Source organism: Zingiber officinale, chromosome 11A (assembly GCF_018446385.1).
Source record: "Zingiber officinale cultivar Zhangliang chromosome 11A, Zo_v1.1, whole genome shotgun sequence".
Classification (NCBI taxonomy): Eukaryota; Viridiplantae; Streptophyta; class Magnoliopsida; order Zingiberales; family Zingiberaceae; genus Zingiber; species Zingiber officinale.
Window position 1 is genome coordinate 36962481 of NC_056006.1, and position 15956 is coordinate 36978436.

Consider the following 15956-nt stretch of genomic DNA (forward strand, 5'->3'; position numbering starts at 1 on the left):
CCGAATGACTTGCTCTTGGTCAAACCTTCTTCAATGGTAGCTTTAGGCTTCACATCTTCAATTAGTACATTAAGTGTTTCTTTCATCTTTCTAGCCTTAGCCCTTGTAATTGGGCCTCCATTGATGCATAATAGATCATCATTAACATCTAGAGTGAGTTGACCATGATCGATATTGTTAGCTTGTTGCTCTCTTTCTTTGACTCCATCACTAAGTTTAGGTTAATTAAAACTAAGTAAACCCTAAGTATTTAAAAATACCTTTAGATTACTATGACCTAATATTTCGTTTCTCTTTTACCGAACTAACTCCACCGCATTTTGTTTCCTCTTGCGTTTTCGCTAACGCCGACGTCGACATCCATGGTCAGCTGCAGCATTGCTAGCCATCTCCATTGCCCACGCGAGCAAGCGAAGTGGTTCACGGCAACAGCAACCTTTAACCTCCCGGCCACTCATCTCCTTGCAGGCTGACAGGACTGACCACGGCCACCCAGTGTCGTCGACCTACCAACCCCGCTCTAGCAATTTCAGCCATACTTCTTACTCTAGAGGTCCCTGCTACGACCACGAGTAGGGAGTTGACAGCCCTCTTGAGTCATTGTCTTTCCACCTCCTCGGCTCTGGTCACCGCAACTCTGGCTACACTTGGATTTCAGCAACCTTCTCATAGTGTCGATCATCTTTCCAGCCATGAGTCACTCTCCGATCGTGAGCCACCATCAACCACCACATAATTTGGTGAGTATTAAGGATGATATTTTGGCTAAACCTAATCTAATCATTTGGATGGATTAGATTAGGGTTAATAATGGGTTAGATCAAATTTAATCAAGAAATTAAGATTAATTGAAATTAATCATTAATTAGGGTTAATTAATGATTGTTCGATTAAGGTTTTTCCTAATTAGGTTAGAATTTGATTTAGCCTATTGCATATGTGATTAGCTAAACTGTACAATTTGACAAGACTCTAATTGAGACGAGCGTCTCGACGTGGAAGTTATTTGACACAAACTACGTTTGAGGCGTATATTTCTTCATGACCTCATTGACCTTAGTGCATGGAGATGGTTTATGGAATAGATTAATTTTACCTTAACTCTACTCATATTTATCTAAGTTTGATAATTACATACTTGATCTTAGAAATGATCTATTTATTGCTCATACAATCTTATCTTTGAATGTTCATACTAGCGTACACACGTGAATAGTATGTACTATAGAAATTATCATGTTGATCGTTCACATGTTGTAGTGTGCACACGTGTATGGTGTGTACTATAGGAGTTACCATATTTGATTATTCATATGTTATAGTCGCACACACGTGTATGGTGTGAACTACAGGTGTTACTATTACTATACATGTTATTTAATAGACACATGTTGAATCTTTTCACACGTATAAATATATGTACATGTAATTTAGTAGACACATGTTGGATCTTTTCACACATATAGATATATGTGATTGATAGATCATGATATAGATATACTCATGTTTACAATATTGTTGCATTGATGATGACGATGTTTGAGTCATTGATATTAGCATCGTGATGCGTGTTGGATATCTTGGTGATACTATTGTGCATATGTATGAGATATCTCGCATTTGTTTAAGCTATGGTTGTTGCATATACCTGACATTATTCATACATGTTCATTTATGATACATGCATATGCTATTATATGTTGCTCATGTAATACAAGCAAATTTATTGCAGATCCCCAGTTACTGATCATTATACCTTACGTGTTAGATCAGTTCGAATATGCGCATTTATTATGTCATTTATTGTTGTGTACATAATTCCTATATATGAGACTATATACTTTGATCTCCTTACACATTTGACGATGCACGATTATTTATCTATTATCTGCTGAGTCATGTAGACTCACCACCCTGTTGTACTTTATTTTCTTCGGTTAGCAGGTGGTGATATAGACTCACCATCATTCTCACATCACATTTGAGAATGGTTTTCTATGTTATATTTCCTTCTGCTTTATTAGCACTTTGGTTTGTGGACTTGGTTATGTAATAATTTGACTTGGTTGTGGATTTTAGCCTTATGGCTACCTTTATTCGGTTATGTGGTTTATCGTGTTAAGCCGAGTTTGCCCGCAGTCATTTCTATTTTCTATGCTGTGGGGATTATGAAGATCACTCTATACTGTTGTTACTTTGTTTTATATCTTCCACCTTGTATTTGTCCATGTGGTAGACTCATATCATGTTGTATCGTACATTGTCACTAGGGGTATTATCCGTTCTGTCGGAAAAGTACACCTCTAGGGCGTAATAATTTATTGGTAACAGAGCTACAGGTTTACGAAGCCTATTTTCCATGTTTCGGATTTCGTAGTTTGTTTCCTTGAAGTGACTTATTGAGTTTTGGAACCAGATAGTGACATCTCCAAATTATAGGAAGTAAGGTAGTATAATTGTTGATATCGATACTGTGATTGTTTATTAAGTTGTCTGTATCAAATGATAATCTCAGTGAACCTCATTGACTATCCCTGGGTGACCTGTCCGGCTCCACGGAAGTTTCTCACCGACCACCAGGGTAAATCAGGAAGTGTACGCGGCGGCCAGCCCAGAAGCTCAGCATTGTTTGATTGCGTCCCTCATTTGGAGGAAAAATTCCTGCAAATACGTCATAGCTGGGATTGAACCGCGGTTGTCTGAGTGACAACCTGGATGTGCTACTGCGGCACCATAGCCCCGGAGACATTAATTTGTCTATATCAGGTATGACACGTGGTGGGTCAACCTAAAAATAAAATATCTAATGAATAGAGGGTAAGTACTCTAGTACCCCTATAAAAAAACAAATGAGATGTATAAAATTGTGTGAAGTATAGGAACATTAAACTAATGAGTTATATTATAAAACTTTGAAAAAGAGCGATAGGTAAAGATTAAGGAGAGTAAGGTTATAAAAAAAAATCATTTTGAATTCCTCCTAAAACGTTGACGATAGAAGACATACATGTCCTCAATGAACTGAAAAAGTATCGGGAAAGAAGTAACACTTATACATGGTATTCATTAGCCTAGAAAAAGCATAGAGTCCTAAGGGAAATTATGTAGAAAATTAGGAAAAGAAAGGTATTAGTGCAATGTATATTGAAACAATTAAGAATATTTATAAGGATTTAATGACAAAAGTGAAATAGTGTTAATCAATTCTAAATTCATATCTTTTTTATACTAGTTATATATGAACTTACTAGATGCATCAAAACAAGTTACTATGGTGCATGTTATTTTCATACGACATTGTTCTAGTTGATAAGACACGTGAAGCGGTAAATTCTAAGCTCCAATCTTGACAGGAAACACTAAGGTTGAATATATAAAATTTAAGTTAGTAGTATTAGACATAGTAGAGAAATTATTAGCTAAAGGATAACAAGTTACCGGTAAATGAGAGCTTTAAGTATCTAGGATCGTTTTTGCAAAATAATCGACAGGTTAATAGAGATGTTTTTATAAAATACAAAAAAGAAGGTTGAAGTGGAGCGGATGTCAAGTGTTCTTTGTGATAGTAAAGTACTTCTAAAGTTTAAAGGAAAATTCTACAAAATGAAAGTTACACCTAATATGTTATATGAAACTAAATGTTGGGGTATGAAGTAAACACACAAGCAAAAGATGAGAGATGCAGAAATGAAGATGTTAAGGTAGATGTGCGAACATACGAGGATAGACAAGATAAGCAATGAAAATATTATAGAGAAAGTTGTGGTGACACCTATTGAGGAAAAACTCTTAGAAACTCTTTTTAAGATGGTACAGCCATGTACATAGAAAGGGCAGCCCGGTGTACGAAGCTCCCGTCATGCGAGGTCCCGGAAAAGGATCCATTGTACGCAGTCTTACCCTACTTTTTGCAAGAGGCTGTTTCTAGGATTCGAACCCGTGACCTTTTGGTCACAAAGCAACAACTTTACCGTTGCGACAAGGCTCCCCTTCCATATATGCAATAAATATTTAGCAAAAACAATATGGTTTAACATTTCTTATGACATTTAGGTAGTCTATTCAATCACAAATAGGATAAAATTCATTTAAATAAAAATAAGGGTACAATAGGAGATAGAGCTCAGTTGCGTAGAAGGATCCATAAAGTCAACCCCACTTGATTGTTGTTGTTGATGTTGTTATGTTATTTCAATTATTCGTGCAAACCATGGTATGACTTTTATCCTTATTACTTGCTTATGTGAGATGTTACATATTTAGTATTATCGTCATGTCTAAGTTATATGCTACATGCTAAGTATTATCTTCATGCATAAGTTATATGATACATGCTTGGTATTACATCTTGCTTAGTGTTATCATTTTCGTTGATGCTATCATTGCTACTGGTACATCCCATGTATGCGGTTTTGTCTCTACTTTCATATGTTTCAGGATGAGTAGTAATAAATAAGGTTGCGTTTGGTAGGGGTGATAGGATTAGGATTATGTTTTCAAAAAGTTACTAATATGTCGTTTGGTAGGATTGATTAGGGGTGGGATTAGGGTTGATTAAGAGTGGGATTCACAATCCCTAGGCATGAGGAGTGATTAATAATCCTATCCCTAATCCTATCCTACTAACTCAATTCTAATCCTATCATCCCTACCAAACGGAGCCTAAGAGAACAACTTATCCAATGAATGGGTGATTATGAAAATATAGACACTAAGGAGGTCATGGTGGAGAAAGGGCTTACCATTTTCCTCTTAATCTTAGTCATGATATTGGTCAATGAGATATTTCATAGGTTTCAACATTTAAACTATCTCAAGTTGCTTCAAGAAAATTCTGAAGGTTGTATGTTAATTGTGAACATACAAAATAAAGTCATGTGGTCGTAGGACCACCCAACCTGAAACCAGTTCAAATTCAAATTTGTTCTCTTACTAGGTAACATATACATTTATTTATTGGCATACTATTTAGATTGTAACAAGCATTTTACTATCACTTTTAGTGATGCAGAATTTCTATGGAGCAATTGATAAAACTCACATATCTGCATGGACTCCTAGTTGTAGAAGTCATGGGAAATTCCAAGGTTGATAATATTGGTGCATAAAATGTAATGGCAGCATGCTTACTTGATATGAGGTTCACCTTTGTGTAAAGTAGTTTAACGGGAGCTGCTAATGATTATTGTACTTTTATGGATTTAATATGTAGATCACAATGTCAATGTCAATTGCAGGCAAATGACAAATTTTGTGATAGAAAAATATCAATTTGTATTTATTATGATGAAAGAATTAATCTCCCATTGGTCTTTGTAGATGAATTTTATGTTATCAACAATGAATGCCCAAGTATGGAGTTTTTTTGGCATATCGAGAGGTGAGCATTACCATCGCTCCACTATCAAAGATGTGCCCCTACCATTGCACGTGAATTGTTCAATCAAAGCCATTCATCTCTATGTAATGTAATTGGATCATGTTTTGGCATATCGAAGGCTAGATTTTCAATCCATAAATTGATGACAGAATGTCCCTAGTAACACCTTTTCTGCATGATATTTTACATGATGCTATGATATGGACTGTTGCACATTCTACATGATGAATTAATTTTTTATGCTTAAGAATACACACTAACACAATATAATTCAGAAACAAGGAATCAGTTAAGACATAACTTATATGACTGAGACAAAGAGACACATTACCTTACAGCGTGCACATAATTTGACACCATGAAAGTTCAATTTGTTGATTTTTAATTCTTTCCATAGGTCCTCTGAAAATGGATCACACCCATCAACAAGGATGCTGAAAAAATAAGAAATTGTAAGTGTGAATTCCTCAAAACTTGATTAATTGTTGGACATATTCATGGTAGAGTACACAAAACCTCAAACAAGAGAGTTCTAAGATATTATTCCAGTAGCATTCAACATTACATGAGAATGAGTTCTATATGGTTCTAAATTTCTGCATAATAGTTTCTTACTTTGGTCTGAATCGATTAATCGGTAATGGTTCATCTAGAAGTTCATTCAAACCATCCAGTGATCCCTGCAAATGATATCACAGAATAGAAGTCTGAATTTTTCCAAACTAATGATTGCAATCATGCAGTTCCATTGTATATATGTGCCTAACCTGGGATGCTAATAGGAACGGGAACCCATCAGTAAACAGAGTCTTGTATCCTTGAGCATAGTTTGGATCCACAGCTCTGATTTCTAATTCTAAACCATCAATAGATGGAAGTTCAAGTCAGCGTCTGCTGATGCTTCAATCATACATGGAAACAACAAGTACAAAGGAAATGGATTCCGCTGACAAGACAATCTTGCAACTAAAATTACAAATTTGACAATGATTTAACCATTGTTATGCAATTTGGATATAATAAGTAACTTTTCTGAGTAGCTTCTGTATTAGTTATCAGAAAATCATCCAAAGGAGAAAGCATGAGCTTATTCTATGAAAAATACTTAATATATACCTCATGCAGTTTGCACTTCTACATGCAAAGTGTAAGGAAATATGTTGCTAAACACGCAAACGCGCAGCGGAAAAACATATTTCTTTCAGAAGATCCATGCGAAGGGAAAGAGAAATTCCTACATATACTAAGTTTTCTAACATAGCATGAGAGATTATACCTTTGTAGCGTGTTCACGGACTCCCAACAGCTCGGATCACAGCACGATCTCACGTTCGCGCCTCTACGGTATCCACACGAACAAGCGTTCGTTTGTCTCACAAACTCACAAAAGGAGAAAGGTTGTGCTAGCAACCTTGAAAGTGGATTTCGGCCAAGAGGAGACGAGTAAGGAGAATGAAGAGAATCTATCCCAAAAATGAAGAACAAAAAGCTTAAGTATTTTCATCCAATGAAAATACTTAATTAGCATTAAGCCATAATGAGCATTTACACTCCATTAAGGACCAAACTTGTAACTCTTCATTTCAAATGAGTGTAACTCTTCATTTCAAATTCAATTTCGAAAATTGAATGAAATGAATAATTGAATTTCGAAATTCAATAATTATCTTCATTAAATCTCACTTGAGTCTAACTCAAGTCTCCTCACTTGAGTCTAACTCAAGTCTAATTCACTTGAGTCTAACTCAAGTCTAATTCAATCGAGTCTTACTCAATTAATCCTCATGCAATTCAAATTCAATGAATCACTATTTCATTAATTCAAATTGACTCCTTGAGTCTAATTTGAATTGGACTTAATCCAACAATTAGATCGAATTGAGTCCAACTCAATAAGTCTAATTCGGATTAGACTTAATCCAATAATTCATCATATGAACCCATCTCCAAATCTACTTGTTCTTTGTGTGTGACCCAATAGGTTCTCGTAACGTTGGCAATGTACCCAAATCAACATTTAGATACATAAGCAATGAGTGGCATCTAGCAAGGCATCATTGATACCCAAATGACGAGAATGTCAAGATCCAACCTAACATGTCCGTGGCTATTATGTTGTATGACTTGGTCCCTCTATCCTTGATATCTAGATTGATCAATGAGACATAGACCGTGTCATTCTCTTATCAACCTTTGTGTTTCTTGATCTCTAAGTAGACACACTCAATCAAATAAGTTTAATATCTCATATTGACTCATTTGTGCATGGGCATGCTTTCTTGTGTCCTACTAATCAAGGGGCCCTCGCTTCCGTTATATAGAAGGGATAGATCTCATCTACATCACTCACATCCCTCCGCATAATTCATTGCATACCAGTGATCGACTTTATTGTCCACCTTATTACAGATGACGTTTGCCGATACCAAAGTACACAACACCTTATGTAGGGAACCGTAGCGACTTCTTAGACAAAATACTTAAATCAATTATATAGAATTATGAATTTATCATCCATCTTCAAGAAAAAAAAAAGTAAAACCAATTTGAAGCTAATATCACCATGAAAAATATTTGGCAAGTAACCACCAAAATAGGCAAGAAAAAAGGGAGATAAGAAAACAACAATAACCAAGTCTTCTCTTACTAAGTGGGGTCAGCTATATAGTTCCTTATACATCATTAGGCTCTATCATTTAATATATCATTATCTATATTAAAATAAATTTTATCTTATTTTATTATTCTTAACCAAGGCTTTTTTTTTGCCTTTCTCGTTTAATATGTATATTTATCATAGTTTCATATCGTCTAACTAGAGTATTTATTGATTGTATAAGTATAAGTCTGTATCATCTTAAATGTGTCTCTCAGAATCTTCCCTCAATAGATTCAATCTGACTTTCTCTTGAATATTTTTATTTCTGTTTTTTGTTTATCCTCATATGTTCACACATCCACCTTAACATTCTCTCACCTTAACATTTTCATATCTGGAACTCTCATCTTCTGTCCATGCTCAAGTTAGCCCAACATTTAGCTCCATATAACATAGCAGATATAATAGTCGTTTTGTAGAACTTCAATTTAAGTTTTAGAATAACTTTACGATTTGCTTGTATTATATGTTAGACATCACTCAATCCCTCCATCCTTTTGTAAAAAAAATTCAAAATATTAAAGCTCTCAGTTTCAAATAACTCATCATCTTCTATCTTAATAATTGTCTCATTACATCTAATATTACAACAACAATCAAGTCTTATCCCACTAGGTGGGGTCGGCTATATGAAGCATTCCACAACATTAGGTTCTACTCCTTACTATATCATAATCTATATTTAAATAAATTGTCTTGTTTTATTGTTCTTAAACAAGTCTTTTTTTCTCTTCCTCGTTTGATGTGCATATTTGTCATAGTTACACATCGCTTAATTAGAGTATTTATTGGTTGTCTAAGCACATGTTTATACCATCTTAAATATGTCTCTCGGAATTTTCCCTCATACATTCCCTTACTTTCTCTCTAATATTTTCATTTCTTATCCTGTCCATCCTCATATGTTCACATATACACCTTACCATTCTAATATATACAACTCTCATCTAATATTTTTATTTCTTTTTCTATTTATCCTCATATATTGACACATCCACCTTAACATTTTCATCTCTGCAACTCTCATCTTCTGCCCATGCTCGAGTTAACATAACATTTAACTCCATATAACAGTTATTTTATAGAACTTCCCTTTAAGTTTCAGAGAGATACTTTACGATCATATAAAACATTTGACGCTCTCCTCCATTTCAATCATTCTACTTGTATTATATGTAAGACATCTCTCAATCCCTCCATCATTTTGCAAAAAAGATTCTAAATATTAAAGTTCTCAATTTCAAACAACTCATTATCTTCTATCTCAATAATTGTCTCATTATGGTAGGAGCAAGGGGGCGGGTAAGATATGACCCGAGCAAGCCCAAGAATCTTACCTAAGAAATCAGTCATCTTCATGTATGGGACGGTAGCATGATCTAGGGACTCACGCTCGGGGAGCGCGCCAAACCATGAAGGGTTATGTTCATGCTTATGTTCAAGTACATGTTTATGTTATGTATGTTCATGCTCATGTCTATACTCTTATGCTCATGTTCACGTCTATGTTCATGTATGTTTATGTTTATGCCTATGTATGTCTATGCTCACGTCTATGCTCTTATGTTCACGTTCCTGTGTATGTCCTTGCATGCAGTGTGGTTCCATTCATGCTTTAGTACGCATATGCAAGAAAAATATTTTACTACGAATAAAGATTTAGTTAAGTTCGATTTCGCCTCTTAAACATATGGATATTGGAACTAATTAATACATAGTATGGTTTGAATGTACTGAGTCTCTCGACTCATAGATTTTAACAATTTTAGGTAATGAGATAAATAAGGCGGAGGCATTGATGGGTGAGCAAGCTCAGGACGATCAATCCGAAGACCTTCCAGTTTAGTTTTCGCATTAGTTAAATGTTTCTTTTGAAGATAAATTCTAGAACTGTATGTATGTCCAGTACCTATTATTGCTAGTAGTTAATGGTTTTAAGAACTATTTATGTACATTAGTTAAATCGAGAATATGTTATAATTGTAAGTACAATTGTAATTGGGGGCGTCCGTATACTAAAAAATAAAAAATAAAAATAGTGAGGGATGTTACAACAGGTATAACCTTTGTATTGTAAAACTTCTCTTTATGTTTTACAGGTACTTTAGGATCATATAAAACAATCGACATTCTACTCCATTTCAACCATCCTACTTGTATTATATGTAAGATATCTCTCAATCTCTCCATCCTTTTATAAAAAATATCCTAAATACTAAAACTCTCAGTTTCAAACAACTTATCTCTCCTATTTTAATAATTGTCTCATTACATCTAATATTACAATCACAACAACCAAGTCTTATCCTAAGTTGGGTATATGAATCATTATATCCTATTAAGCTTTATCTCCTACTATATCATCATCTATACTTAAATAAATTTTACCTTGATTTATTATTGTTAATCAAATCTTTTTTGGTCTTCCTCTTCCTCGTTTGATGTGTGTATTTATTATAGTTTCACATAGTCTAACTGAAGTATTTATTAGGTATCTAAGTGCATGTTTATACTATCTTAAATGTATTTTTCAAAATTTTCCCTCAATAAATACAACTTCAACTTTCCCTCTAATTCTATCATTTCTTATTTTGTCCATCCTCATATGTTCATATATCCACCTTAACATTCTCATCTCCGTAACTCTCATCTTTTGCTCATATGCTCAAGTCATACTCCAACATTCAGCACCATAGTTAGTTTAATCGCCATTTTATAGAACTTCCTTTAAATTTTAAAGGTACTTGATGACCACATAAAATACTCGACGCTTTCCTTGTATTCTATGTAAGATATTTCTCTTAATCCCTCCATCATTTTGAAAAAATGATTCTAAATACTTAAAGCTCTTAGTTCCAAACAATTTGTCATTTCCTATCTTAACAATTGTACATCTAATATTGTTAAACAATTCCAAATTCTAAAACCTTTCACTTCTAGTATTTTCCATTGAGATTTTAGTTTAGAATTTACTCTTTCACATATCTCATTTGTCAAAACAATATCATCTACAAACAATATATACGTATTGTGTCTTGAATGTGTCAAGTCAGTTCCTTCATGATTAATGTAAAAAGATAGAGATTTAGAATTGATCCTTGATAACCCCATCTTTATTTGGAATGCTTTAGTTAATCCGCTTGAAATCTTCACTGGTCATTACATCCTCATACATATCCTTAATTAGTTCAATATATGCTACGCTAACACTTCTCTTTTCTAAAATTCTCCATAGGACTCTATCATAAGTTTTTTCTAAGTCGATGAATACTATATATAGATCTTGTTTTTGCATTCGAAATTTTTTAATTAGTTACTTGAGAAGATGTATAACTTTTATTATCAACCTTACAGGCATGAATTCAAATTATTTTTCGATCATCATGGCCTCCTTCCTTAATCTTTTTTCTATTACTTTTCCCAAAGTTTATTATATGACCCATTAGTTTAGTACCCCTATAGTTTGTACAATTTTCTACGTCTCCCTTTTTCTTATATAAGGAAACTAGAGTACTTACCCTCCATCAGACATTTTTTTCATTTTCAACATCATATTAAATAATTTTGTATGTTATTCAATATCTTGTTTTCCTAAGCACTTTCATACCTCTATCAGAATATCATTTGCTCTAACGATTTTTCCATTTTGCATCATATTTAAAGTTGGTTCTACTTCTGAAGTGAATTATACATTAAATAATTAAATTTGTATACAATTAAATTTGTCACCTAAACCTTTATTAAAAAATGAGTGAAAATAGTTCTTCCACCGCTTTTTTATTTCTCCACATTTACTAGTACCATATTGCATTCATCTTTAATACATCTTATTTGGATAAGATCTTTTATCTTCCTCTCTCTCACTTTAGCTATCTATTTTATAATTCACTTCTAGTATTTCTCGTCAAGATTCGAATTTAGTATTTACTCCTTCACGCGCCTCATAAAACAAAACAATGTCATCTACAAACAACATACATTATGGTACTGTGCCTTGAATGTGTCAATGAGTTCGTCCATGATTAGTATAAAAAATAAGATTAACTCTATTTTTATGGAAATGCTTCAGTTAATCTACTTGAAATCTTCAATTTTGTCGTTATATCCTCGTACATATCTTTAATATATGGTACACTAACACCTCTAAAAGAAGGATAAGAAAAACACATGAAAAATAATAGTTTTTTTCCCCTTTTGTACATTTCTCTCTTCCTCTCCCATGCTCTCTTACTCATCCCTGAGAACAAATAGATAGCTATATATATCCTTTAAAAAAAAATCATTATCATTAAGCCCTATTAATCCCAACTCCTTTGAGGCGGCTCCATGAATCTCATCACTTCATTCAACTCTACCGGTAATATTTCAAATAACTTTTAATGCCATTAGATAGAGTGCTCATTGGTCTCCCTCTACCCAAATTGATTCAATTTTTCTAATTCTAGAATCTATTGGTTGTCTTTCATTTTAAACACTACACCAAAATGATATTTACCAATATATAATTACACTTCCAATAGCACCGACATGCTTAGTTGGTGTGTCCACTTCTACCAATGCTAACTACATGTGTTGCCACATCACTTATCCTGCTACCACTTCAACAATAGCTAAAGCTTTGTTAAGACTAATTCCATTTCCATTCCTTGTTATCCAACTCAACACCAACAACCGAGTCCCCTTCACCAGCACAGGCTGATAATTAATACTTTTTGGAATATTATGAATTTTTGATAAGCCAACACCCAAATCCAAAATCTGAAAAGAACAATGGAAAACATCTCTAAGATCAAGTGCAAGATCAATATTGCCAACTATTAACTACAAGGAGATATTGAAAAGAAAATTTATATTGTTGACAATAAAGTGGTTGAGATGAAATGATGTTGTAGTGTCCGAAAACCCAATGGTTCAATTAAGAGGATTTATTTGATTAGTTTAGATTTAATTTAAGAGTTTATACAGTTATGAAAATTGGATTAATTAATTATATTAAGAAAAATAATAAGATACAAAATATATATGTGGCTCAGTAAGTCTATAAAAAAAATTTATGACCCATATGTATAAAAATTTATATAACTTAGTTGATAAAATTTAAACGTTTTCTTAAATTTACTATGTGATAATTTCAATAAGACTAGGTCCAGTGTTTCTTTTTCTTGTAGGAGAATGAAAAGAGAGACCAAGTCCTCAGCTTCTAACTTTTTTTAAAAAACCCTACCTTCAAAAGCTCCATCTTCTTATGTTTTTCCGTGCCCTAAGATGCTCCCCCTCTCCATTGTTCTTCCACCGTAGAGCTCCAAGGGAAAACAAAGAAGAGGGAATTGGTAACTAAAGACTAAAGGCATGTTCCCTACTCGAATTATATTTTAGTTAGTTTCTATAATTTATGAAATTCGGATCTTATAGTTCTTGATGCCCTTTCCATTTTAAGAAGACGGTATCATGGTTTAAGTTCATTTCTCACCTCTACTTGAAAGTTAGCAAGTTTTGATGCACTAATTGGTTTTTATTAAATGATGGAATTCAGCCACCCTCATGTTCATATTCATTGTTTTTAGGAGTTCCCTCCATGATGTATTGTTCTTTACTTATTCTAGTTGATAGCAACAATAGTTTTGATGCTCTAAATGGGTTCTAAAAGTTGAGGAGTTCGGATTCTTTAGTTGTGAGTTTAAATTCTGTTTTTCAGATAGTAGTTCATCACTAAATTTTAATGATTCTCCATCATGTTTTTGCTTTACAAGTTTGTGCATGTTCTCTACTTGTGTTTATTTTAGCTAGTTCTACAATTTGGTGTGGATTTGGATTGTAAAGGATTTGGTTTTATTCACTAATTTTAGGGGTTATTCATCTTGATGATAACTTCACAATTGCTTTATGCTCCCTATGTATTACCCTTAGAAGATAGAGAACTTTGCATGCTCAAATTGTAGTGTAGGAATTTTAAATTTCGGATTTATTTAAGAAGAGTTTTATTCACTGATTTTATAGGTTATTTGATAATATTACTTTACATGTTTGCTTCATGTTATTACCATTGCTTACATGTTATATTAGTCTCGAAATATTAGAAGTTGCTGATTTTATAAAATCTCAAGCTCATTTGTTTTAGAAGATGATACCAGATTAGTTCCTAGAAATTTGTAAGTTTCGGATTTTATAGATTCTTAAGTTCTTTTGTTTTAGAAGGTGATATCATGTTAGCTCCTATAAATTTATAGGTTTAGGATTTTATAGGTTCTTAAGCTATTTGTTTAGAAGATGATACCATGTTAGTTCCTATAATTAGCAAGGTTTGGATTTTATAGATTCCTATGCTCTTTTGTTTATTTGGAAGATGATACCATGTTAACTCCTAGAACTTATAAGTTTCATAAATTGCTTAATGTGCTTGTGCTTACTCTTGCTTTACATCATGATAGTTTAGTAGGTTATATGTATGATATGAATTTGCATGTTTATTTTTAGATTTACAATTATGTCATGTTTAAGTTGCTATGCATATTCATGCTATGTTGATGCACAAGCCTATGCTTAAGCTTATGTTATGAATTTGAATGTTTATGTAAAGATTTATAATTATGTCCATGTTCAAGTAGTGATCAAATTTATGTTAGATGCATGACTACAATTACGTCCATATTTATGTAATGAACATGGTTGAGTGTGTCCGGTGTCCTTACCCCGGGAGCTCACCAAATCTATGTGGTTGAGTGTGTCCGATGTCCTTAACTTGGGAGCTCACCAAATCTATGTGGTTTACCAGTGTCCTTAGCCCGAGAGCTCACCAACCCTACGTGATTATGTTAATGGTTGTATGTATGTGCTCATGATTAAGTCTATTACGTGCTTATGCTAATGCCTATGCTTATGTTCATGAGATGCCAGTAGGCAAGTCCTAAGTTATCTAGCATGTGTTTTTCTTAGTATATTAACACGATTTGGAATATGCTTAGTCTCTCGACTCACAGATTTTAACTATTTCAGATAATGGGACGAATGAGGGGCAATGACCAGTGAGCCAGCTCGGGCGATGGCAGTATAACCCGAAGACCTTTCAGTTTAGTTTCTGCATTAGTTAAATGTTTTTTTTCGAAGAATAAGTTCTGGGATTATATGACCAGTACCAAATGTTACTAGTAGTTATTTGGGTTAAGAACTATTTAAATGATTTAGTTAAATTGGGAGTATGTTATGGTTGTAAGTGCAATTATGATTCGGGACCTCCGCATGCTTGGATATATATGTAAAAAAAAATAAAAATTAAAAAAAACAATGGACGTTTCTAATCTAGTTAACATAACACATGCAGAGTAACTTGGTAAACTGAGGCACCTAAAGAAGAGACTAGTAATCTTATCCATGCAGGCTAGAAAGGAGCAAGATGCGAAAAAGATATCTTGGTTCCCTCGTTATGATAAATCCTCCTAATCTTAATTTATCTTAGCAACAAAAATTAGTAAAATTAAATAATATAATCATGAGAACAATAGAAAGATCACCATAAAACAATTACCAGTGTTGAAACGCACTAGACGGCTTGGTTTCCCTAGGTACTTCGTAAACCACTCAAATGCTTCATTTCCTTCATTGAGTGCAGAACCCGACCATTCCCAAACAGATATGTCATCAACTGCGGCACACTTTTTATTCAAAGGAATCCTCAGTGCCTCCATATCAGGAGCTTTTATAACTGCAGAAAATGTAATCAAGATGAAAAATAGAGCGGACCATGGATGATAAGAGAATGTGTTACTTTTTTTCTATGAAAAGATAATTTCTGAAAATAACAATGAAAATTATAAATGAAACATGTGCATTCATATCTACTTGATAGTTTTTGAAGCAAGATATTTATAGATAGCCATAGCCATGCTAAAGGAACAGGGAGAAATGGAAATGTGATTACAA

General features: G+C 33.5%; 1 protein-coding gene across 2 annotated transcripts in view; it reads right to left on the bottom strand.

Moving 5' to 3' along the window:
- Window positions 1-15956, bottom strand: part of LOC122032179 (mitochondrial amidoxime reducing component 2-like) — a 42838-nt gene that overhangs the window by 6632 nt on the left and 20250 nt on the right. For both annotated transcript variants that reach the window (XM_042591438.1, XM_042591437.1), the window contains exons 3-6: window positions 15562-15738; window positions 6148-6236; window positions 5996-6060; window positions 5712-5814 (exon numbers count right to left, since the gene is read on the bottom strand). In XM_042591438.1, coding sequence (XP_042447372.1) covers window positions 5712-5814; window positions 5996-6060; window positions 6148-6236; window positions 15562-15738 — 434 coding nt within the window. The remainder of the gene's footprint in view (window positions 1-5711; window positions 5815-5995; window positions 6061-6147; window positions 6237-15561; window positions 15739-15956) is intronic.